Consider the following 27,952-nt stretch of genomic DNA (forward strand, 5'->3'; position numbering starts at 1 on the left):
TACATTGTTTCTGTGTACAAAGTTGCTAAATTTCCCATAATACAGAACATGAAAATAAGAATAGAAGTTGACACATAAAGCTGTCTAAAGTAGCAGACATTGATATGTATTTAGTATACAAACAATTTGTGTGCAGCTTTAATCGGTTGATACTTAAATAGGTGTGCATGTTGTAACAACACAATAGTGCATCCAAAATTCAGAACAATATTTATGTACAAATTGTAAGACATTGGCAACAATATTTCAAGACTGCCAAATGCATTTAACATTCTGCTGTTTCATGACACTAACCAAAATACATTCAGATACTAATTTTGATACAGTATATAGTACAAAACTACAGCAAATGTACAAATTAGAGAATGTGAGCTTCAAACAGAGGTCATACTGACCTGTTTGTGGGAAGAGGTGGGTTAAATAATGTTAGTATGCTGAAAGAAGGAATGATGATCTATATTCTACCGAATAACACACATCGCGTGTGTTATCGCTAAGCTACTTGACAGCAAAAGGGTGCAGGAATAAATATTTGGTGCAAGTGCGTGTTAGTATAACATGTTAGTGAACCTTTATCCCAAAACAGGTAGGGCCTAAATGGCTATTAGAGTATCCTAAATGGCTAATAAAGTATCCTGTTTCATTCAATCAAAGATGTATCATAATTGCTAAAATCAGTTTAATATGTTTAAAAAACACTAAAAATACTCTGTCATTTTGCACATTGGTTGTTTAATGGCTTTCAAGAATGCAGACAATGAAGAGGTTTTTCACAAGAAGATTATTTTCACCAAAGGAAAGGGGACAGACTCTTGAGCATGTTTGTCTGTTTGTTCTTCTTGTCGTTGTTGAATTGTCATTTAGTTCCATGTTGGCCTGTTCATGGAGATCTGACAGGTCATTGGTGTCTGTATTTTCTTTTATGTTTTTCTTCCTAAAAATAAAAGGGCCTGTCCTTTTCTTCCTATGCCAAAGAGTTGAACTTGTTCATGGTTTCCATTGCAACTTTTATGATATTATCACGGAGAGCCTGGATATGTCATATTCATTCTTTTCTCTCTAATGGGTGCAGGAATGTTTTCGTAGAATATTTTGTGTGGTGAAAAGTGGGTTAACAAGATGCAAGAAATATGGTGCAGTGAGGATGGTCAATGATGTGCAGGTGCAAAGTGAGAGAATAAATAATGGTAAGAATAGATGAGGTTAGTGTGGATTGCCTATAGAACTGTGAAAGATAGAATTAGTATCGATCAAGGGAGGGTTTAAACAAGCTTGCTTTCAAACAGAGAAAGTCAGTCATCAATATGCAGTGAATGAAATTCATAGTGATGTGTCACTTTACAAACATGTACAACCTGGTTTACGATATTTACATGCCAGTCTAATGATGCTAATGAATAATATGCAATGATGTTTCCTAAACTACAGTGTACTCATAATGAAGATTACAGTGAAGGGACTAAACTATGATACAAGCACGCCCTCAGGAGGCGGAGAGGAACCAGTCATTGTCAGCTAAACTCAGCTGATGACGTCTCGCGTCTCTCGGCGTGCAGAACTACAGCTACTATCAAGACTTCCATTTTTCTTGTTATTATGATGTTGCACATTGCGTTCACTCGAAATCGAGGCTGCCAGGGTTTTTGGCAAACAAAGATGTTTAAATACAATAACACAAATGACATAATATTTACATGTTTCCGAAATCACCGTAACACCACATTACAGTCTCTGTTGTACAATATCATCCCAGTCTTTCAAGACAACATGATAGCTTTAAGAGGGCCGATTCTCTCCCCTGAACAGTCCAGAAAATTTTCTGGGCTGCCGGCAATTATCATCACATATCTCTACTAGAATATTTAATAAAGTTATAACATTATTTCATTTGGTACAGTATATCACTCGTTCTGTATTATCAATAGTTTCCCCATACAAAACGTAGTCATGTTTGGTGCCAGTGATCTTGGCCGATGAATAAAAGCTCGGCATGAGAGCATATCACTTGCACTCACCAAAAGATGCATATTATCTTCATGTCAAATCAATATATCCGCTAGTCTACATAATAGATTGCACGTGCATAGTCCTGTTTTGCTTCTACCAGCAACAGAATGAATTCATCTGACATGATGCAGACAAACAATGTTTAACATTTAGAAATCACCACGAACTACAAGGGGTTTTCCCCTCTAAGCTACATATATTTTCCTGGCAGTGTATGGCAATCAGTACGCTGTAACAAGCATCGCTGGTGACGATGAAGTGTTGTCATGACGACAAACTCATCCCCATGACAACCGTCACATGACGCAGCTAGCATTGGGTTTCCCGCACTCACGCAATATAATTACTTCACCTTTAAACACCATCGCCATATAAACACAAATTGCACATTAGTCATCAATCGTGGGTGGAAGGCGGCTTCGGGGAGCGAGAGTATTATGACTGCGAAAGAATAACTCCAATCTCTGCACAGCCTTATAAAATGTCTTTGTCTTGTAAAAGCGTATAATAATTGTTACGACGTGTGGGGTCGTGCTATATAATCATTTACTCCGGTATATTCTTCACTGCTTGCAAGCTTTGTCAGTTTATTATTGTGTGAATGGTTTCGAACATTGTTGGACAAAAAAAAAGCCTTCTACCTCACTTTGTGACACCTTTCTTTCCGACTGTACTCATACCGCTTAACTGCCTTCAAACCTAACATGCCTAAACTACCTCAAAGACTACTGAGATCTACAACTGAACTACTTATCTACAAGTAGAACTAAGCCCATAAAAGAGTGACTCAACAAAATTGTTGCAGTTCTACAGTCTAGCTACATTTCAAGAAGGCAAAGATTGATAGCTGTGTTTTGCCCGTCAGGCAAGGAAATTATGCTACAACCTTCTTGCCAAGAATACAACAAGTTTTTGTCAAACATTAGCACACGTTTGCGGTTTCTCTGATCAAATTGCTTTACTGCAGCAATCAATCATTGACCAGTAATGACTGGTAAATATAATGAGACAATAAGATATGGTACTTTACGTCTGTAATCAGAATGACGATGTCGTTTCCTACGAACGACATACAGACGGTTAGGCTAGTTGGTTCTGCCTATGCAGACACGATGTTAATTAAAAAACCGCCTGAGTCATTCCGATGAGAGATAACTTGAGTACACTGACATTTCTTAACATGTTTTAACATCAAAGAAATACATAGTAAAGAATGCACCGACAGATAACAAAGTTTTGTGCTAAGTCTACATATTGCACATAAGAATACAACATAAAACGAAATCTTCATGCAACACCGAAGTACCTACGATACCCAATGACATTATCGCAAGCAATTTGAGCAGTAGCCATGAACAAATCATATACAAAGCAGCATTTAAAAAAAAATGTATCAAGCCCTGTACAGGCAAATCTGCCTGAATCTCGAAGCAGAGGGCTGTTTTCTATTACAAATAAAGTTATACTAATTTTGCAATCAACCTGGAATGTATGATGAATACGAGTTCTATCTGGAGTTAACAGAAGAAGTACAAGTTAGTTGATTGATATATTGCACCATTCCGGCCTGTTTTCGTATATGCTTCTTTGCCAATGTTTTCCTATTTGTTATGCAATTCGCATAAATTAGGTACCTAGTACCTTTCTCTTATCATGAACATATGATCTTTTAACTAAAAAGTCAGTTTTTTTTGGGTTTTTTTTTTACGTAGCACGAGATCGTGACGTTGTTTGTATCAGTCACGTTGCGACCTCCCGGTGATCATCGTTTAATTGCACTGTTCAAAGTAAAATTTAATTTACCCTGTGATTTCATTCCCCCCCCCCCCAAACAAAATTAAGTGTCCAATAGTGGAAGGCAACTGCAGAATAGCAATCATTACAGTATGAATCGATCATTTCATACAAAGATGTCAGTTCTAACTCGCTAAAGGCTTCTATAGACTACATAGTATTGGAGAGGGACGGAATATCAGATCAGACAGAAGATAGACTCCGTACCGAACAGTTTGATACCTCTCCAGTTAGACGCACCACCGATACACAATTGGGTCGACATAAATGTGTCCTTCGTAAAAGATCACATGTTATGACCATACGACAAACCATTATAGAATATACATTCATGTGTATACACAATATCAAGAACACTTTACACATAGGTATGCGACATTTACATATACGACTGAATCAATGTCCCCGAAGAATCGGCATGAAATAACAAAGACAACAGAAAAACAACAAAATGCTGTCGAGAGAGTAATATCATATAGAAATTAAAGCGATTTCAAATAAAGATATAGATGCAAATGCCTTAATCTATACAATCTTATATATACAGTTGCATGTATGATAATCCAAGCGCCCATGAATGAAATCATCCCGTTATGACGAGAAGAATGTGTGCACAGTGTGTTTGAAGCTGTCATGGGATAAATTATCTTCTTGTAAACACTGATTTCTAGTTTATCTGATGCTCAACTTTGGTGTGTGATGTTTTGCGTTATTTCATTAAGAGAAACCGTAGCCAAAGAACAATACCATTATACATGGACAGAGATTCGAATGTGATATCTATAAGCCGACAATGGGTGCATGTCATTCTTATGTACAAGGCGGCAAGACAAATACACATTCTTCATAAAATTATTGACCACTTTACTGATAACGCAAAAACGGCGTTTGCCTAGGAAAGGGCAAGTCTTAGGCAAGCTGTCTTTTGTTTTGATTTTTTTTTTCTCTTCAGATAATCAATAAAATGTGTGCAGACTAGTGAAACGGACTGTCACGATCTCGTCCTATAACTTTGCTTTCGAGATGCAGGTGAAGCAGACTTTTTCAAGCCCTGATACAGAACTCATATCTGTGAGATTACACATAAGTAAAATGAAGAAAATATGACATTTCATTGAGTTGTCGTAAAGAACACTTGAATAAGGAGCGTCGCACAAGGCGACAGGTCCTTTAACTAGGGTGAAGAAATAACTACTTTACTACAGTGCATCTGAATATGAGGTGCCTTTCAACACTTTAATCACGTGTGATCGATGAGCATGTAAGTATGCCCCTCGCTCCAGTTTTGAAAGTGACATTCGTGCAGTAAAAGTTTTTTTTTTTTCATGAGTGCTAGTCTAGAAGTGAAATATATACATGAAGCAAGTTATTTACAATTCACTATTATACAGGGTATATTGCACGTAACCCGGCTGATTGTCAAATTGCAACCATTTAACATGGTATATATCTGAATGTATTTACAAAAACAAAAACAAAAGAGATAGTAATCTACTCTAAGCTACCACAACACCGAAAACTATTGGGAGAACTAACGTGCACTAACATGAATGTCCAACAAATGAAGGTGTTGGTCTTGCCATTATTCTCTCTCATGAAACATGAAAAAGTGATAACAAGAAGGAAACACAAAACAGTGTTATTGAACAAAATCGTAGGCAATGCAGGACGCACCGAGATGCCGTGCCGAGTCCACAGACTCCACGGTACGCCGCGGCGCCCCGAGGGGATCATTGGTGTTTTACGTCCCCTCGCACACAGCACTCGACCAACGGTCCAGTTTCAATGAAAATCTACTTTCTCTATACAGACGAATCACATTGATCTAATCTACTGAATGTATGAGTTGATTGCTCGAACCACACTGTAGGGGAATCTGCGCAGGAGGCCCAGTAGACGTCCCATGGGCACACTGCGACTCGACCCTGGCAAGCTTATTTGCGTCCCATCTTATTGCAACTTTCCAGATAAAATCGCAGAAAAGGCGCTTACTTTCCCCCTTGGAAAGACTAACAAACCAAAGGGGAAAACAAAGCGACTCTTATGTGATCTTGGGCTGTAATTCCTACAGACCCACAGATAGAATCTCATTTTGAATAATTCTCCAATAGTTTGAAATGTGTCACTCGTTATCTGTACATTTTGTGAGCAATCGCAATGAGAAATGAATAATAATAGGAATTTCATTTCATTTCATTTCATTTTATTGAAAAAAAAATGAATTAATATGAGAAAAATTACAGCATATTATTGGTAAGTTCCATATTTTCTATTTTTCAGCTCACTCATCTGTTCAAATGACATAGTGTTTTGTTCTAGTTCTGTTTCCTGTACTGAGTTGCGACAGTGCGTAATCATTTTGAATCAACTGAAACTGTCAGTGTTTCCACTTGGAATCTAACAAAGAACACGGTGGGCGGAATAAAGTGTTTGTACCGTATCACAACAACACCTCGCATTGCATTCACTGTACTCCATTCAGACAAGAATAATGTCCTCTTGAAACGAAGAGGAAAAAAAATGCTATACTATGGTTCGACCAACAAATTTGTACTAGTCTACGAGTTAGTTATTAGAATATGGCACCTTTGAACTCACTCTAGCTGCTAAAATGTACACAAAATATAACCTTTTGTGCTGCTGTTCAAAAGGAAAAATTGTTCCACATTATAATCATCATTACAGTACAAGATTGAATTAGCGCTATACCGATATTATTAGCATCATTAAATGATTTGATGATCTTACATTAAATTTATGTCTTATCAAGCCATGTAAATGAGTGATTAGGTATTATTAGAGTGTGATGTATTGTAGAAACAATGGAACATAAATATATTAAAGTGTAGATTTCCAGAATAGAGCTATAAGTCGCTACATTTTCCATCCAAAACCTGCCGAGTCACTTCTAATGTTTATAGATGATAATTGACAAGAACGACAAGAACAAGACGAAAAGATAAAGAAATAATAACTTGACCACAAAATGACATTTTTCGAGAGAATTTTTCCTCTCGGTGAAATCACTACCGGCAGGAAGGCGGAGACAAAGGCAAACTTAGTGGTGTGCACGAATTGTACCGACATAATTCACATCAATTATGCAGTAACGCAGGCACTACAGCAAAATTTTACTACAAGGGAGTTGAAAAAGCTGCCGAAATGCAGTCTTTTAATGGACCCGAATTATGTTGATGATCTGAAAATTCACATCCCCATTTTGCATTTCAAAGTGGATTTGGGTTGAAAAGCATTCCTTTTATGATGGAAATGATTATATTTTCTTTTTCGGAACAGTGTCTTTCCCCGTCCACTGGGACATGAGCATAATTTGATCCATGTTTGTGTGATGTAGACCGGCGAGTCGCCTCTTTTCTCGATGCCGATAGTTTATCGACTCGAACAAAGAGCTTTGCCCGTCGGGCCACGCGTGAATCGTTGCGCCATTCGTAAGACTGACTCAGCGGGCGAGCGAGGGATTGCTCCAGTAGTTCGGCAAAGTGCTCGCCGAGAGATATTAAATTTTAGAACGCTGTCACTATCGACGAGGAGGGGTGGGAGGGTGCTAGAAGAACGAATCATATTCCACTCATTGAAGAGCAGCTGGTCTTTGTTCGCCCTCAATGTTCAATTACTTTCTCGCTTGCTACCACGATCGCGCCTCTCCAGTTGTTTCTTCGGAGAGATGACCTAGCTAACGGTTGTCGAAAATTTGGATAGGCTTTAGCGAAGACGGAGAAACCTATTTCTTAGCCTAGGGGCTGCCAAAATACATGACCTCATTTATTTTTAAGGAAGGACCACTGTTCAAAGTTGAATTAGGCTGAAGTAGAATAATATTGGCTAGATTTATCCCTTAAAAGGCTCTCATTTGAATAGTTGTGGATGACAGAACCACTCGCGCTTCATCTTCATTAAAACCACCATTATGCTGTTTCTCCGCTCACCATATGCCACATCTCGTGTTACCATCATAACAACGGTGAAACTCTCAACCAATCATAATCAAGACCTTCTGCGCATGTGCGCTGAGCTTCGCGACAACAAAGATGCAACGGAAGAGTGATGGTCGCTCCTTCTGCTTCATTTGTTGTGTGTTCGTCTTTATTCTGTCCCTCGACCTCTTCGCCTCTTCCCTTGCCGCTGAAGAACATTTTTTTTTCGTCTGTCAGAACTTTTTTTTAAAACCAAATTACAGTGTGAATCCTACATTGTAATACGGATCGGATTGCATTACGATGCACGTGAGTTTTCTGAAGGGAAACATAGATGATCTCTGTCCATGGACTTTTATTCAATTCCTTAAAATCTAATGACTTGAACAGGGTCAAATCCATTATTGATCACAGGTCACTGAGTCCAGATTAGTGGGTTTGTATTGACATATCTGAACATGATATACTAGTTTCTGTGAAACAGACTCGACAGACGTGAATGACTTTGTTGGGCTAGGTCGAAGATTATGTAGCGGCAAAGTTTTTGGATGTAAGGGATTTCGATTCAAATTTGCCACGTCGCGCTCAGAATACGGGGCACCGATCGGGGTGATAGCGGACCCATTGCTGGTCAGACTTGCCGGACATGTAAAGTCCAAGACATGTCGTTTCCATGGTCGTGATCGATGTTATCAGGCCCGTCCTCGACGATGACATCCTGTCGACCTTCACAGGACAGTCATCATGATTTCACCTGGCTCCTCACTTGTGTTTGATGATCTGAAATTTGACGAAAAAAAATAACGATAATATGTGAAGATATTTATCTTTGTGTAACTGTGCTGACGACTGTTCACGTAATCCTTTTATGTTTTGGTGCTTAGACGTCTGTAGGCCTAACTCCCATTTAGTCAAAGCTATAACTTATTTATCTTTCATGATTACCATTTTATTACCATCAGCTTTGAACATGATTATTGCAACCAATTACTAGTGTCCTTCACTCAGAACGAAGAATGATAAATTTGCATTCTGTAGACAGTTGTGTGAATAGGAACGTGCTCGTCTCCGAGAGCATTGTTTTGCTGCTCGACTTTTTTTCTGAGAACAAAGAAGAGAAAATCAACACGTGTTCCACGGACTGCAGTTGTTTTATTATCGGGCTATCGGAGGTGTATGCAATGCAGTTTGCTCTCAAACAGATATATCACAAGCAAACAAACCCACACGAGCAGACCTAACACGCAGCTCTAAAGGGTCAAGGGTTACCGGTCTTATGTTCAATCTGCCTATCGGGAATTTATGCACTATCATTATATCCCTGTTTCTGTTGAATTTGCAACAATGATGGAGTACACCTTTTCCCGCTTTGGGTGTGGGGAGGTAAGAATGTGTTCCGACATTTGTACTAACGTCACAGAAAAAAAAAAACTAATCAGGTCTTACAAGCAATTACACTGTATGAATGAGTGTGTACATGTATTTAATGCTCAAAATATTTTGATTCTGATCTTGGTGTTGCCACATCAGTTTATAGGAAATCAACATGCAACTGTTGATACGCCGAAACTGCTGCCAATAAAGTGTTCCCCCACTTATTGGCAATAAGAAATGATTATAGCTATTCCCTTTAATATCATCTGAAAATCTACATATCTCATCATGATATCAGCTAGTTGACCAGCAGACCATTATCATTAGTATTATTTCAACATATTTCTATCTAGTGGTTCTTGAAGTACTTCTACACACCTGTAATCTAATTACAATGTATATCGCTTCAAGACCCATCAATGAGGGTTGATAATATACAGAATACAGTGTACTTTGAATGTAAGTAGCACTTTGCAACCATTGTGATAAATACTGTCCTGTATAACACCATTGTATGACGTCACAACACTAAACGAGAGACGCGCGCACTTCTTGTTCAATTGTGATAGAGTGAAGTCAAATAAAGGTAACAGTATAGATGTTTCAATAAGATTGGATACAGGTGAAGGCTGTTGTGGGTGATTAAAGTTTCACATGTTATCAGATTAACACGTGTCAAGATTTAGATTAATCTGCGTTAAGCTGCAACTGTGACAACCACGATATTTGTAAAAGTATGTAATGACGCTAAATAATCAGCAACGTAGAACGGTAAAAATCATTCATAATAACAAAGGGACGTAAATATAAATGCTCACTTTGAAACGGGTGTAATGTCATTTTTTTTTAACTTTTATTCCTATCTTCAGTGTTGTTTTTAGTGATTATTCTGAGGGAAAAGCTACACGCAACAATGTAGGGCCTACGAGTGCCTCCTCTCTTCATTCGAAATACCAGTTGAAAGACAGACAGACAGACAGACAGACAGACAGACAGACAGACGCGTGAACATCCATTGCTCTATTTGTCCAGTTGCATAAAGTCTGATCCATATTATGTTCAGTTATTTTGATAAAAACTAGCAACTAAGGAACGCAAATCCAGAACAATTTCATATAGTCCACATACCTGTGAACTCTTATCTTCTGTGTTATGCCTTATCCAGAATAAAAGATAAATCACTTTTCATATGACAAAAGAAAAAAAAACATAAGTATGTGTCATCTAGAAAGTGTTTTGATTTGCACCGACCCCTACCCCCCCCCCAACCTACATGTACACACACACACACACACACACACACACACACACGCACGATAAATGGCTTACATGATGGCTTTTCGTGAGTTTTACTCTGCTCTATGCATGTAGGCCTACTCTCTCTTAATCAAGCATACAATGCAAACGTATCCATGTTACTATAATGTCTGTAGATAGCTCTTGGGCTGCTAATCATGTATTGTTCTTGTTTATATGAAATAAAGCATTACTTGAACGGGAACACATATCATCATATTGCCATTGTTTCTCTATTTTTTGATAGAAATGTTTAAACTAAATGCATCGTATTGTACTAAATGGTTACATGCTAAGAAGATAAGGATAAATTCCTGTATAAACATGATAAATGTTGGTATTTTCATTGAATTGTGGATGTATAGCAGTTTCGGATTTAATTCAAAATATCGGTGCATCACATCAAACGGTCCAATCGAAAGAAGAATGCATGAGTAGATCTAACATTGCCGTAAAATCCAGTGATTATGTGAAATAGAACAAGGGCATTGCAACTCTATGCGAGCAATAAGCCCGACACCGATTGTCATGCACTGGTTTAGCGTTTGCTTCCATGAACTTCAGAGATGTTAACTTTGTGAAGACGTAAGTGCAAGGAAACTAATGTTAATGTGTACAAGATGCAGGTCGTAGGATTTTTTTTTTTTTGGGGGGGGGGTTGTGCTGTTGTTATTTCAGGCTGGTTAGATATTGTCGTTAAATTATTCAAAAGACTTGATATGCCTTGCATTTTAAAAAAATGAAAATAGATATATTCTATCGCAGTATGATTATGTGTCTGCACAAAACATTACCTGACTGCGTCCAATGTAACTGTAAGACAAACGGTTAGTCCGTTCTGTCTGTTCAGGCCAATTTGATCAAAAAGGCAAATCGCAAACCAATTTATAAATGGCGCATGTGGACCGGTGGCTTTAGTATAAAAAGGCTGACAAATTATTAAGTCTGGTGTGATGAATATGCCTTGTAAAATATTGTCATCAGATTCGTGCATTCAGATGTGATACGATGGAAAAGTGAAGCAACGTTAATTATATGTTCATAATGACGTACGATGCATGAGTGCAATAAATGCATAAGCAATCAACTGCAGTACGGAATATGCTGTTGTAGAAATTTTGTGCAATTAGATGAAATGAAATAAAATGACGTCATGATTTCCTTGAATATTGGAGCGTCACTTCCATCCAAACCTAATATACAGGTTTCGATGTTTATAAACATGTGTACGAGGTTTTGACAGTTATGCAGGAAGTGAAACTAGAAACAAACACACTAACCTTGTTCACATGCTATCCATGATACAGCGCTTGAGTGCTTTGGGCAAAGGTAGGGTGTGGACGCGGTCCATCTCGGCCACGCATGATGAAATAATGTCTCGACATCGATCGAAGAGGGAGGTGAAGGTCCGTCGCGTCTGAACGAGGCTCATCTCTGTCTTTGCCGCCGTCGAGCATACGATCGGGTAGAGTTCGTCTTCGAGTTCGTTGATGCCCTTGAAAGCCTCGCCGAGGAGCAACCTGTCTTTGTAGAAGGTCAGTGTGCCCTTCGGGCCATCGAAGAGAATACCGACGATAGTGGGAGCGTCCTCAGAAAACGGAGAAGTGAACACTACCGAATTTCCTCCGTGCCAGATGGTTCCTTTATGTGAGAGTCCCCAGCTTTCTCTGTCTTCGCCCAGCAGGTTGACGAAGGAGTCAACATGGAGGCGAGCTTTGCGTGACCCAACCCCGACCATCATGCTCGTTCCATAGACGCGAGGAGAAACTGCCACCTCCCAGTAGTAGCGATGACCTCGCAAGAAAGGGCGTGTCCCACGTACCCCTGCCGCACCGATGGACCAGTTTGGGTGGAAGAGGGCTGTCTCGTTCCTCCTCCCGCTTAGGCATACTTCATGAGATTTGTCGTTCGGGTTCCATCCCCAGTTGTCTCTGCAGCTGTTAGGGAAGGGACACGACGCCATATTGCTAGCTCAAGGGGGTGGGGTGGCTCTATAAATCTATACACTCTACGTGTACGTGTGTTTGTAGACAACCACTTGCTGTCGTTTCTCTGGTTCATGAACAGACGAGGAGCGGCCTCACTTTCGATGGATGAGGAGTCAAATGTCTTGGAATCACGCGCCCCGCATCTCGACATATGATGAGGGGAGACATGTCGCTTTCCGGCGATGGTGTTTCCAGGGGACCACATCCGGCCTAGTCGGGATCATGATGGGTTCTTAGGCCGGGGCAGGGACCCCATCTGCTATTTATCTCATCCATGCAACATGGCGATCGCGTCTGCCCCTATTGTCGACAACCGATCGAACTCGCGTGCCGTCGCGTGCGAAATGGCACGGGTCGAGCCGAGCGAAGCACCCTGATTGGCTGACGAATTTTGTCGCGTGCGGATATCGCAGAATGCATAATAAGACGAATCCTCGTACTGCAAGGCAGACCCGCAACTCTGATAGCAACTACCAGTATAGCTGCGACCGCCTCATTTGCATACTCCAATATCCTACACACCTATTGTCAGTGTTGTACCCCACCCCCTTTCCAAAGACAAAAAACGCAGAAATAGGAGCATGGCGATGTGGCAGACAAGGGGTCAGGTTGCATTTGTTTGTTCTTAGCAACGTCTTCACTTTTTCGTTAAATCGAAGTAATATGTCCTCCATCATCCCCCCCATTTTCTCATTGAATTGTACCTTTGAAAAGCAGTGACATTATTTTGTTAGATTCCTCGATCTTTTTCTACATGCTCGCAAAGGTGCTTTGTGTGTACTATTTCCATCCTCTGACTAAATGAAAATCATAATGGTAAACAGGATTCTAAGGACATCAAGATAAGTCACTTTAGTTAAAGGGGCATTCCGGACGATTTTCATAATTTCACATCATGTAGTACATAAATCAACAGCTATATGTATAGATTCGTGGAATTTATTGTGGTCCTTGAGCAGAGAAACCAATAAATTGAAAATCTTAAACAAATTACACTGAACAGTGTTGATTACATCAGAGCCTCATATATTTCAGAAATGTAGCAGTGTAATTCCATTACAATACCGCTTGCTCAACAAGTTCACCTGTGAAAAATCTATGCATGCCTTCTTCTTTTGTTCTGCTCCCTTGAGCCCCAACTCATGCATTCTTATGGTGAGGCTGCATGTCATCATCCTTGTTCATTGCAATTTGTTATAAATTTTGAAAACATTCTCATTCCTTATCCCAATCACTATAAATTCGCAAACTCTGTACTCAGTTTGACTAATTTATAGTTGTTCAAATGTAAAAGTGTGAAAATCATCCGGAGGTCCCCTTTAAATCTTTCATTTATTCCATTCACCAACATAGGAAGATTAAATTGATATCTACATAATGCATGATAATCCTGATCATCGTGTGACATGCAATGACCACAACAGTATCACCTAGATAACCGTTAAAGTAGTACATGTACCTGCAGATAATGCGGGATTACCGGTTTATGCTTAGAACACGTTGTTGTTCTACATTCAATAGAAAAGTTATGAGAGAAAATAGAAATCAAGTAGACAGTGGATATGAAACTTCCACGTAGGACAAAAAATGTGATATTTGTTACATTAAGGGAAATGTCCCCATGTGACCAAGGAGGCTTAAAAAGACCTCTCGGTGTGACCAGGTAACCAATGAGATGGTACCAGGTTTCACTCGAGTTCCATCCTTTGTCTCAAACACGTTCTGTGCGTTGCTCGTTGGTAGCAGCGAATCCATCTGAATCACTCTTCGCTTCTTTAGTAGACACAGAACTTATTAGTGTCTGATGCTTGTTGCCATGACAATGGATGTGGGTTGGTTAATATCCGTCCTCGAGCGAAGTCCCTTGTTCAACGTCTTCCTCAGCACATATTTCCATTTGCTTCATTCAAGTCACCGATCCTTAGTGTAAAATGTGTTTCTTGTTCTTAATAGCATCAGACACCTTTGGATCATGTGCCGCGTACACAGTACGATACAAGTGGCCGTGGCCGTGGTAGAATGGACATTAACCCATGATTGAACGAAGAAGCACGTCTCTGTGTTATGATTGTCATTACTCTTGCCAATCGATTAGTACATCAGTGTACATTTGGCTTGTAAAATTGTCTGAGTATAGGCTTTTGTGAGAAGAAAGAAATGTTTTAAGGATATACAACTGTCGTGTGTGCGTGTGTGTGTGTGTGTGTGTGTGTGTGTGTGTGTGTGTGTGTCCGCGCACGCTTGTGTGAGTGTTTCCTCCTAGTACTAAGTACTATAATAGAGTAGCGAGTGAACGGACACAGCTAATACCAACAAAGAAATAATGGGTTGTTAGCTTGACAAATGAAACAGCTAGGACTTCAAAACCATCTGAAGACAGGATGTTACCTGTTTGAATTCCTTCATTAGTTTCATTCCCCATGCATCCTGTGATTACTGAAAGTAAGACTCAATACAATAACGTTGTATACCGACAAAAAGTTAATCATGTTTTTTTAATGCATGATATAGTCAGGTGATGTGGTCAATGGTTTTACTTATACCAGGTACGCTTATGAGGGTCCTCAAACTCTCAAGGCATTCCTTCCTTCAGAGTCCTGTTTTATGTTCATCTACAGCATCACCACATGGGTGCGAAAATTAGCGAGATCTATATTCAACATCATCACATAAAGATCCACGTAAGATATCACCATGATGAGATAATTAACAATGGCAAGTATAGCGTCATGAAGGATAAGGGTTTATGGAACTATCGCAAGATAGCGTTTCATCGCATGTGCCCTTCAGCAATAGGCCGACATATATTGCTCATTTCATGTGCAGCAAGATAGGTAGCTTTTTCCGTCCACTCTCTCTATGAATCTCACATGGCCCCTTCATCTTTGCATTCTCACATTACCCCCCCCCCCACACACACACACACACGGCTATATTATAGATTTTGATGTCTTATTATTCGATGTGATTAATGGTTAGGTAAGGAAACAATGAGCAGCAAATTATCGTCTTCAAAATGTTCGTCTTCTTCTTCTTTTCCTCTGACTTCATGTGTTATGCTTCTGGAGGAAAGAGGTAAATTTACGTGTATTAAGAGATTTTGACTACAGAAAGACGTAATTTGCCAAAAGGAGCGACCAGAAAGTATAATAAGGTGATATAGCGCAGGAGATACTCGGATAGATCGTATTACATACTGCATTCTAATGCTCAGCGCTAACAGGTGCACCACAGCAATACATTTGCTAGTGGATTGATATCACCGTTTCTGAATACCGCATAAGCCGAGAGGAATCATTATATCTTGTTCATACTTGGGGTGAGGAATCTTTTGATGAGTTCGCTGCTTTTTGATATAATCAGACCAATATGCTTGAGAAAGAATGAAAACCGCTCTCATGGTGGTGTTATATTGTGATGCGATATGTAAACTGTTGATCATGAGCATAACTCTCTCGTGTAGCAGGTACAATACCACTGAAATTCTCTGCAATCTTTTCTTGATATCAAGATGAGGATATGATTATGAGCAGAAAAGCAGTGTTCGTTGAGCTGAATTAACAGACAATCAATTACTGAGGAAAAGTTCCCTGTGCCGAAAGTATTTCTGTTGATTTTTTTTCTTCTTACATTACTAAGGCGGAGATGGGTTTTAGTATCAATATAAAAACGTGGTTCATGCGTAATGTAAGCCATGTCTGTGAAATACAGCAATGTCTTACTGTCCTCTCATGACTGAATGTGACCTTTGTTCGTACACTGGCCATGGACATCAGCCACCATGTCGATTGGAGCTGGTTGGTGTTTGAACAGGGAACTCGACAGCAGGCACTGTGTATTGTTACAATGCGTGGGCTGCTACCACCCCTTTTACACTGTACTTAATAGCTCAATATATTGCCACGTGATTGCAGTCTACAGCTCAACCAATGACACATTTCTTGGTGGGCCTTTTTTAGGATTACAGGTGGGGGAAGGAGAATATAAAGCTTAGAGAAACTTCTTGTAAAAAATGTCACGTTTATGAATGGAAATGTTTTAGTGATAAAAAGATACAAAAGTTCTTGGTACATGTATCCTCACAACTTAACGGTAGAAAGGGGAATGGTGCCAATTCCACGTATGAATGCTGATAAGGTATCAGGCTTCATAAAAGTGACGTTAATGATTACTGAACCACCATGTATTCGAAAAACAACTTAAAAGTATCATTTTATATTCTTTACAAAATATCAACCTGCTAGATGGAAGAGATCATTCTATACTCTTTATCAACTATCAACCTGCCAGATACAAAAGATGAGGAGCAAAGCTAAACACAAAGTATACTCTTTTCTCGCTTGTCTTTTTTTAGGTCAGACTGCACGTGCCCATTATTGTACTGCAATGATTACGTATGCAAAGAGGATTTACTTCTATAATCTCTATGTCGTTAATTAGTCGGGCCAGAGTTTTCCTAAAATTGTTTTCGGGATCCCGAACAAATAGCTTTGTTTGCTAAAGTCGCAATCAGCAGACCGGCTGCAGAAAGGCGCAGGTCTGTGCCCCGCTCTCCTACCGCACGCAGGCCGCAATACAAAGAGACGAGTAGCCATCCACGGATGACTGGCCAAACGCTGCTCTGGGAGCTGTAGAAACCACCACATCTGTTCCGAGGATGTTCATTGTCAGTATCACTTGTACCACTAAACTTTGGTGGAGTGAGCTTTGTTCTCATCATATTAAGGTTCCACCACTTACATAAACGTTCCGAAGACTTACATGCGCATAATATAGATTTCATGTTGAATTGTAATGCCAACATGAAAATCATACTAAAAGTATACCAACACTGCATGCCGCCGTTTCGTACAGAAGAATACATTTTGTAAGAGGAAATAATGCGGAAATGATGATCCGATCTTTAACTACCAAAATCAAATAAGGGCGTGGTTACAGATTGTGAAACAGAGGGCAAGATAGACACACATCAACTATTAGCCACTCTCCTATGTGTTAAAGGCATTATTTACCATTTGCAGATGAAACAAAAACCCAGCTTTTGTGCTTCAAAACAGTTGTAAAATGTGAGTTAGGGATAGAAACAGTCGATGTAAAAAATCGAATCAGTATAATCAGTGTTAAGTATTGTTAAATATACAAAATGTGAACAATAGTTATGATTAAAATGTTTCTAGACTAAACCGTCTACAGTTATGGTTTAGTGAGGAAAAATTGTGATACAGTGTATCTCCTTATATTTTAAACTTTATTGCAAAATTTTTACATGGTAGGATGTTTTGTGATACAACTGACCTACACATATGCATCAAATATGATATTTTGAACATTTTTTAAATCACTGCTCCCAATGGTAAACAGTACTTTATAATGTTACCATGACTATACTGTTCCAATAAGGCTGATATTACAGACGTTTACCCACTGACATATCCTCCTAAATATATCAATCCCAATGTGAACCTTTCCCATCAACTCAAATAAGAAATTGATGTAAAAAGATAACAAATTTAGTTTCATGATGATTGGCTATAAGATTTAGGGAAAGCTTAGAAAGATTTAAAAATAGTATATAATGTGATGAACAAAGAAATAGAAAGTTAATGAAAAGAGAAAACAATTTTAATTGTCAATTTCTCATGTCACACTTTCTTGACATCATGGAAAGATATACATATCTTAGATAACATCTCATGTCTCCTCAGTTTCGTAACATAAAATTGATCATCTTTTAAACCTTATTTTTGCAAGTATGCGCAGCAATGATTGAAATTATAATGTTTTTATGAACATAAGAAAAAAAGGAGGAAACCTGAGTAACGAATTGTAACAATCTTTTTATGCGCATCATGAACTGCATATGTCATTTCTGCAAAAGTGGTTTCAATTATATCTATTAATAATGTAATGGTTTTAGAGGTTTTTCATAATTAATATCGACTTCATATAGAATATTAGTTTTGTGCATTAGATATGTGTGCGCTTTCCACAACATTTAATGCTTCTGTTCGTATAAACATAAGGTTAATTCTACCTTTTTGTATTGACACGATTAATACATAGATGATAAACTATTTCAAGTATTCTAGAAGGGATGAGATGACAATATAAATCTATTATTAGTATTGTGGGTATAGAATTATATGCGAACCCTTGGCATAGTTGGTTTGTTGTAACCATGTATGTTACAATGTTAAATTCCTGAACGTTCCAGATATTTTGAGAAGTTGAATTTGAAGTTGAGAGATTTCAGAGATTATATACCGACCACACAGCAAACGAAAACTGATAAATTTTTATAACTATATTAATTTTGTTCTCTAATGTCCAAGTTAATGACTTTTTCAACATTATTGTAAATACAATTGGCATGACTAGTTCATGAGAAAACTTTAAGGTGAGCATACATTATAGAGAGCATGACCAGTGTCTAGCTTTCACAGGTGCAATAGACTGAGTCAAGATGGCATTCATATATTTTGTGAACCTCTTGAAGCTTTCGTTATTGATATCGAAATACACATTAAGTTAAAGTACAGTGCGCATGCTCTTTTGCTAAATTTTTCTTTTGACTAAATGAGAGAGCTCCGGTTGTATTTCAATGGAGTTAAAAAAAAAAAAGCTATCGTCTCGTAATTGCGAGTGTGCTGAACGAACGGTACTGACTGTTCACTCCCTGGCTCTGATCCACACGACAGATCCGCGTTGTGAGAGAATCACAGAGCGTGTAATACACGGAGGGATAACTACAGCGGACGCTAACAGGTCCTACTCAACTCCGCATCCCTTTGTGTACATCTTTTGTCTCCACACAGACCTCACTGAGAAAGAGGACAAAGCGAACATCGCCTCCCCATCCCCCGTCTGGCACGCTATTGAAATAGGGCCATAGGCATCCTACATCGGTTCTTTTGTAGCTCCGAACGCCTAGTTTAATGCGCGGTTTAATGTCCTCTTTGTTGTTTCACGCAACTTTCATTTTGTAGAAAGACAAATTCTGAATTAAACGATGTAGGATACAAGGAGAGAACGACCCATATGGCCACACTTACATTTCGATTTGTCATTTCAAATGACAAATTTCTAATGTAAGTGTGATTTCTAATTTGTAATTTCGAAATACAGTGCATGGAAGTGAAATAACCAGTAATCAAGGGATGAACGTACACTTTACCAATAAAGGGGAGAAAGAAAGAGAAAAACAAAGACAGAGAGAAAAGCTAATGAGAAGAATTTAAGCCTGTATGTTACAAACAAACACGATAAACCGTTGACCGGTATTGCAGGCTTTGTATCTAAATATGCACGACTGTGTGCTTCTGGTCCCTCTTCTTTTTCTTTTTTCTTAATTGTATTTTTTTCTGTGTGTTCTTTTTTTTTTAGATAGATAGATAGATAGATAGATAGATAGATAGATAGATAGATAGATAGATAGATAGATAGATGGATAGATGGATGGATAGATAGATACTCAGTAGATAGATAGATAGATAGATAGATAGATAGATAGATGGATGGATAGATAGATAGATAGATAGATAGATAGATAGATGGATGGAGATAGATAGATGGATGGATGGATAGATAGATAGATAGATAGATAGATAGATAGATAGATAGATAGATAGATAGATGGATAGATAGATAGATAGATAGATAGATAGATAGATATTGGTTTATTTCATCAAAAGAAAGGTACAGATAGCAGCCCAGAGACTGAATTTGCATGTCCTTGACGTTACTGTACAAACAAAACAATACATTACAATAATTTTTCACATTAAACAGATAAAAATGCCTTATTACATTTACTACAAATACATATATCTTTAGAAATACAGTTTTCGATCAAAGACTAGTTACACACAGCTTTTTTCTTTCTTTAAAAGTGCAGCAAGTGATCGAAATACGATAATCATGAGACATAATACATGTATTGTAACATATTTCCTCCCATAACGAATAACTCAAAGACCTCTGTCAAATATTTTCAAATTTTCATGGCAGGTGAGAATAAAAGACTGAAAATCATAACAAATATTGTGTAGGATAGAAGTACAAGACAGCACAGCAAAATGATGCATAAAACAGAGAGCGAAAGTGATTTGCTAATATTCTAGAATTGAGGACTGAAGTAGAGAGCAGAGTCGATGAAGAATAGCTAGTATAATATCCGAGGCGATAAGTAATGGGAAATGGACTGACATGCATAGTTACTGGAGAGATGCTAGCAATGATGAAAGCAATCACCATACCTATCATTATAAATCATTCACTTGGTTTTTTTCTTTTATTTATGTATTGTCATTGTTGCTTTGTATACTATGGTATATACTATTAGATCAGTATTCTCCTATATCCTGCCCATATACATCGTTCACATGCATTTTTGAGCTTTGCCCCTTTTTTCGTTTTCAATTTCTTGTTATCTTATTTCCAATAAACTCTTATTTCCAATAAGTTTTTGCTGTAAGGGTAAAAAGAAACTAGGACATATTGCAATTACACCTGCTGGTTTAAATTCATTATGAGATGAGTATCGTCGTCGTCATCATCATCATCTTCATCATCATCTTCATCATCATCGTAACACGTGAAAACTGACCATCCCAAGATAGTAATCATTTTATAAACAGTCTCAGTGAACTCGGGAGAAAAACTGATATCTCTGGAGTCGGACGGGATGAGGCGGAGAAAAAAAAAGAGAGAAAAAAAAGAGAAGTGAGGTCCATGGGGTAAAGGAGGATTGACTGCAAAGCAATTCAAGGTGATCGACACTAAATGAAAATAATCATTCTTCAGATAATTGCACATTTTGTTATCGATACCAATATTTGCACCTTGAACGTAGGGTGACTGAAAGAGATATTGAACCAACAATTCAATGAAATACACTTTACAAACACATCGTTATACAGTCGCTGTGGGCCTACATGACATGAACTAAAGACTGTATTAATGTAACCTTCTTTTTCTTCTTTGATGGAAATGAATAAACTATTGAATTGAACCTGCCTCTTTTCTATCAGTACTGACGCTGATATTACTCCGCTTATCCCTTTGTTTCTAATGTTTGTCACCATACTCAGTGAGTTAGGATCTCCTTATAATTTGTGCCGATAACAACCAAAGCTGCATCTCTTCCCACGGGAAAAAAGCGGGTTAGATAGCGCCCAGTGACGGTCGTGGTGTCAGAGCTCCATGTGAACCAACCGCATCGTGTTTTCCCATACTCTTAACTCTTTTCATCCCCACACATGTCCTACATGCGACGTCGACACGAGCTTTTGTTCATGCGATCCGTACGCCGTCATTTGCTACAGAACGCACTGGCAAACCGTGGCTGGAGCTCGTAACTTGGTATGAAAAAAGACAAATCTATCAGCAATAGCGAAAGTAAAATAAAACGGCATCATATTGTCTAAGACATATCAACGAGAAATTCTGTTTGATTACAGCGCAGATCGACTCGGGGAAAAGAAACCTCATATTATTCTCACGTTATTTATGGAAGCAGATTATTGTGTCTCTTCTAATCAGGCACTCTTCGAGCCTTCACTCCTTTAATATGCATGTGCCAAGGACTTCCTTGGGCAGTGTGTACAACATTATGTAGTTTTCTGTGCACAGTCGATACTAAAAAGACACAAATGTTTATAACAAGACAATACTCACAATCAAAAACTAACCATACTCTTTGTCTCAAACATACAGGGACATAGAAAGAACATTTTCTTTGTATAGAAACAACTTGCAGACAAAGACAAGTGATTATCGCTATGGAACAAACATGACAAAGGAAGAAAGAACTAGCGACATACAGATGGATATCAATATCAGCAAAACGTTAACACACCTTCCCCTGTCGCCTTACATCTATTCAATGCCCCGTGATTCGATGAAAGTATGTATAATTTTCTAAAAATTAGCTGGTGAAAGGAATTTTTGTCACTCTTTCAAAAGCAAGCATGTCGAACATCACGTCCTAACAATAAAAAATCATAATGACAGTTTCATGTAATTTTAACGTCTTTAGAGACAATTTACGCGATAATGGTTAGAGCACAATTTTTATTCAGAAATGAAATCAAAGGAAAAGAAAATTCAAGCCAATTTTAAAGACTTAAGAAGAATGTTAATGTATTATAGACAACAGGGACAGCCTTTGGGATGTGCAATGTAAATCACGATGATACTAGAGTCATCTTTATTTTTGTTCGCTGGCTATTTATTAAAGTCATCATGCGAATTGAGAAAGGCTTTTTCATTAGAAGCAAAACCAGCAACCCATACTGATGTCGCAGAAACAAGATGGAATTTATCTAGTTATCTGTTGCGTGGTATTTCACACATGTATATCAAGGTATACAATATAGCATGTACACGTCGTGGCCATCATTCGGTTGAATATTGTATTTTGCATATTTACATTGCCTTTATTATATTCATTAAGTTTTATATGACACTTCGTAGCTGTTAGTACCATTGTTAAAATTATTATCATCATCATCATCATAATCATTATCTACTGCTTTAATGTTTGTTGTTTCTTTGTGTAATTTATCGTTGTTTTTCCACTGAAAGTAAGAAAGTCTGAGTGTTTGACAGGCATACAATTGTACATGGGTGTGGTTATAGAGCTCTGAAATATCGTCGGTGCGATGATGTTTGAGGATGAGGATTTCACCGAATCCATAAAGTGCATGTAAGCTTCATATTTACTAACATCGTTATCAATATCTTTTAATTGCGATTGTCATCATGTTATAGTGATTTCCATCATGGTCAATTTTGCACGCATTTTTAGCTGTGCGCAGTGTTGAATATGTCACTGAAAGCGACGGTCATTGTGAACACTTTTTTTTCCCATCCACTTGTCATCCGAAATTGCCGGAGACGAGCACCCCCCCCCCCCCCCCCCCATCTACGTCCCTGATCCACAACGAACTATTATCATGCACCTGCAGCAGCGTTTCGAGTAAAGACCTGCCGACGGAACAAAAGCTAACTTTCATTTAAATCCCATGACTTTTCATTCTCGGCAGCTAACCGCATGGCAACATCAGCGCCTGAGTGTTGACCACGCTCTGTGCTAGGTAAGAGTATTGATTGCCAAGCTTACAACGCGGCACGCGCCGGGGATTAGAGGCGAGCAAGCCGCTCTCGACCCCATACCTGCCATCACTCGGCCACGGTGCGGATGCTATCGGGGGTATTCAGGGAGGGCTGTGAGGCAGGACGTTCCCTCCTCCTCCCACATTATTTCCTTTGTTGCGGCCACAGACGAAGATGCGGAGACAAAGAAAGGAAGTGACCAAGCACTAGGAATTTAATGAGACAAGAGAGTTATACGATTTCTATGGACGCTGGGCGAACCTAGGGCAACTTTCATTGTTCTGCGATAGTAAAAGGGAAAACGTGAATTTAAAAGCAGGGCATTGCTGAAGGGTTCAGAGAGTCTGCGCCTTTGTCAGGATCTACTTCATGAAATCAGTCCATGCAAAATTTAGCGCCTTTGTTAAGGCCTAAACGAACCCGTGATCGCCTGCAACTAACTGAGGTTAAGAAAAGAAACGTGCAATAGGTCTCCCCACATTTCTGCGTTCACAAGTTACATCAGTAATAGCGGCCGACTTGCGCAAGCTAATACAAATCCGTCGAATCTTATCTCATGATAGTCATGGTCAAACTAGAGCTCATACCACCTGTAACAAAAGATGAAGACACCAAATGTTGGTCAGAGCGAAGTTTCTTCCAGTTAAACATACCGTTTGTACATTAAGTGAAAGCAGAAAACCTCTCGAAAGGTAACAGTGAATGTTTGAAGAAAATATGACAATCATTCTTTTTTCCAGAGAAGAATATAAAGAGAATTCTGACACAGTTTCATTTTTCTGGACATTTAGAGCACTAAACCTGGCTCTTTCAAAAGGCATGGGGAATGATATCTCCTTTACAAGTCAGGGATACGTTTACTTCTAGAAGCATCCGTTTCAATTTATGCGTATTAGCACTTCTCTATTGTCCGCATGAAAAAAAAAAACATTAAAAAATATCAGTGTATAAAAACAGAACACAAGAATTTCAGAAGCACAACTGCATTAATCTAAACATATTCAGCTTTATTAGCCTATACACGGCACACATGCTGTCCACCCGAGGAATCCAGGCAATAATGCCAGGTAAATACAGCGATTGTGATTTGATGATTTAACAATAAGAGATCATTAATTTCAAGAGATGTAATAGACCTTGAAAAAAAACAATATGAAAGAACGTAAATATAGGTGGTTTCATACATCACTATCGCGTCCCGTCCCCATTATAATCAAAATGTGAAATCTATCTTGAAATAAGACATGACATTCACCAGAGAAAGAACAAGCGATACGAAGTACGGTTACAAATTATGCCATTTAGAATTAAAGATACTTTGGAATAATTTGTTATATTTAGTTACATTCCAATCAAAAATAAATAAAAACAATAATAGTGAATTATTGTTCTGGAGTAAATCATTACAGTGCAAGCCCCATGTATTCGAAAAATACTCTGCGGCAATCTTCAGTCTTGAGTATGAATGGTTGTTAAATTCTTACTGTTTGAGCGATGGAGGAGTTATGGAAATGAATTCAAAATGATTCCTTGAGATACCTAATAGGACTGTAATCGTGTAGGAATTTACTACTTTATAGAATTTATATCGGTTTTGCTTCTTGCTCATAATTAACCCCAGTCAGATATCAATTGAATTTCATGGTTGGATATGTTTGTATGGATTCCTTCCTAGAATAATCTTTCTGGCCCTGTTTAGCATTTTTTGTGATTGCATTCTATTTCGACTTAGAAGAGCCAGAAATAAAGTCGCCTAGTGAACTCAAGCAGCAGGAGGATAAGGGAATTGTTATCCTCCTGCTGCTTGATTACACTGACTTTATTTCTGGCTCTTCTAAAGTTGATTTTTGTTTAGTGTTTATTCGGGGGGAAACCGAAACTATGTTGTAGGCCTACATAGAATAATCATTTCTTCATTTCTTTTCAAAAACTTTTGATTCGAAATTAAGGTTATATCTCAATGGGTCGATAGTTTGGTTATGGAACAAGATTTACAATTTACACAAGATGCGGAAGGAGTCAATTTTGTCATCTTCCATTCTAGAGGGAAAACGCCCTCTTTGAATAAGACAGGTGGAAGAACAATGACTTCGGAGGACATTTACAAAAATGTGAATTAATCTGCTATATTTCTAAAACATCATTTATACGGTTAAAGATTCAGAGTTAGAAATACGATGAGCAGAGGCGGATCCAGGAATTCTGTAAAGGGGGGGGGGGTGGGGCAACTAATATTCCTGGTGCCACTTCCGGGTTTCATTTTATTTATTTATTTTGTTTTTAACGGAAAATAAATGAGGGGGGCGTGCGCCGGTTGCGCACCCCTCTGGATCCGCCACTGATGAGCAATTTCATAATGATTGACCTCACATGAGATTTGAAATAGACTTATCGAGGACAATAATTGTGATCCAATATTTGCAAGTTCATGCTTCTCTCTCTCAAATTGGAAAGTTTTTAGGGTGTTTTTTTTTTCTGCTTTGAACAGATTCTATAAATGTAATTAGTTCCATCTAACAGCGATGTATGTAGTGGAATTTAGACGTGCCAATCATAATCTAATTATGATGTAAAGATGTCCATTTCCACAAAACAAACAAACAAACAAACAAACAAACAAAAATCCCCGAGACCTACAAATTACTCGTAAGTGGAGGCCGACTAGCGAATAATGTCACGAGAATGTGGAGACGAGGTTGCGTCACCGCGCGCCTTTCTAATTTGTTTTACAATGCTATGTTTTTCTGTGACTGCGCCACTGTGTTTGTACAGGTAAGTATTTGCCATTGCCATAACAGGCTTAAAACGTTTTATTTGTCATAACTTCATATGTAATATAATGTTCCTATCTATTTAAACTTTGCAATTTACTTGTAAGTATTCCTTTGGATCATATATGATATACATAGTCGTGGTTCGCTGACAAGATTAATCATCGACCATTACCTAGTCCCATACATTATAATTTTTGTGAGTGATATACAGACTACAGTTCACTAAGTATGCACTGTGCTGTGTTAGACCTAAATAACCTAGAATCAAGGTAGGTAGGGCCTTCTGCAAATAATAATAATAGTAACAAAAATAGAGAGGCTCTTATAAAGCGCTAGATTCTACTGAGTACTGAGTCATCTCAGACAAAGTGTATCCGTCTTCTTTTTTTTTCCCCTTTTTTTTTTCCAGCGAATCGGCAATAGGCGTAACATTGTTAGGCGCTAACTTAGGCCTACCGTAGGCCTATGTTGTAGATCTATTTTAACAGTTACAATGTAAACTTAAAGGCAGCATGCATGCATGCTGGCAGGCAGACGTTCTAAAACTTCTATCTAGCCTGACCTGATGCCGTGTAATATTTTATTATAATGCTAACTGTTAATGCCAATTAGCCCGACCAGACGCCGTGCAACACCTGTTTACAGTGACAGGGCTGTGTATTAATGCCAATAATGGTAATGGCAATGCACACAGCTTCTGACATGCAACCTGTACCTGTGCACTGTGCCGTGGGTTGTGCACCAACAAGCTACTGAAATCCTTGCATCTGACTGGCTGGGAGCAAATTTGTCCGACAAATTTGTTGGACAAAGTGCTTCATGAAATGCCCCCCCATTCAAGGTCATGTCACTAACCAGGACACAGCGGTCAATAAAACCCCAAACCAGTAAAAAAAAACAGTAAAACAAAAAACTGATTGACAAAATGCCCTACCGTCAATTACCGTATGGTCGCCACTTGTGTGTAATTCTTGTGCACGTCCGCGCTGGCGAACTAATATCGGCACTGAATTAGTTCGCCGCCCATAACCTGCAACATATTATTAGCGTGTGTGTTATACATATGCTTCAATGAAGGAGGCATTGTCGGTCACCGCGTTTGAAAATCTCCCTTAATCTGCCACCTGAAATCCTTTCTAAATCAAAAACATCCTCGCATTAAAAATGGTTTTATCACCTGTTACATATGGTAAAATATATTTTGATCACAATTATTTGTGTTTTTACGGAGGAAAAAGGTGAATTACGAATGTATTTTGAGAGTGATGAAAATCCGTCGCCCAACCTGATCTCCGATCGTGGCGCGCGTTACATGCGATGTGAATGTCTGGCGACCTTACCGCAGTGGCGAACATACCGTAATTGACGTTAGGCTACTACTTAGTACATTAATGTAAATATTGAGCACTGAATTGATTAGTGTTGCTAGTAGCCATGATAAAAAATCATGGGCATACGTGTACTCGAGCAGGATTCAAACCTACGACCTCCAGATCTCCGGCCAGGTGTCATCTCCACTAGACCACCGAGCTTCCGCCCGACAGCAAGTGTACACCCATGATTTTGTATCATGGCTACTACACTACTAAAACACTGATCAATTCAGTGCTTATTTACGTCGATGTAGGGCAATTTGTCAATCAGTTGCAATGCAATGAAAACATCTCGA

The 27,952-nt window shown here is 38.6% G+C and overlaps 1 protein-coding gene across 1 annotated transcript; it reads right to left on the minus strand.

Moving 5' to 3' along the window:
• Positions 1-8,229: 8,229 nt before the first annotated feature.
• LOC139742115 (SPRY domain-containing SOCS box protein 3-like) lies at positions 8,230-12,683 on the minus strand. The gene is made up of 2 exons (XM_071652686.1): positions 11,687-12,683; positions 8,230-8,516 (listed from the first exon to the last, which is right to left on the minus strand). Exon 1 carries the CDS (start codon positions 12,367-12,369, stop codon positions 11,692-11,694), a length of 678 nt encoding a protein of 225 aa, XP_071508787.1. The 5' UTR covers positions 12,370-12,683; the 3' UTR covers positions 8,230-8,516; positions 11,687-11,691.
• Positions 12,684-27,952: the final 15,269 nt, after the last annotated feature.

The sequence above is a fragment of the Diadema antillarum genome, unplaced genomic scaffold (assembly GCF_040938485.1).
Source record: "Diadema antillarum isolate AM-2024a unplaced genomic scaffold, OU_Dant_1.0 seq00000980_RagTag, whole genome shotgun sequence".
Classification (NCBI taxonomy): Eukaryota; Metazoa; Echinodermata; class Echinoidea; order Diadematoida; family Diadematidae; genus Diadema; species Diadema antillarum.

Coding starts and splice junctions, on each gene's coding strand:
- LOC139742115 (XM_071652686.1), bottom strand. CDS start 12,369: ATGGCGTCGTGTCCCTTCCCTAACAGCTGCAGAGACAACTGGGGATGG.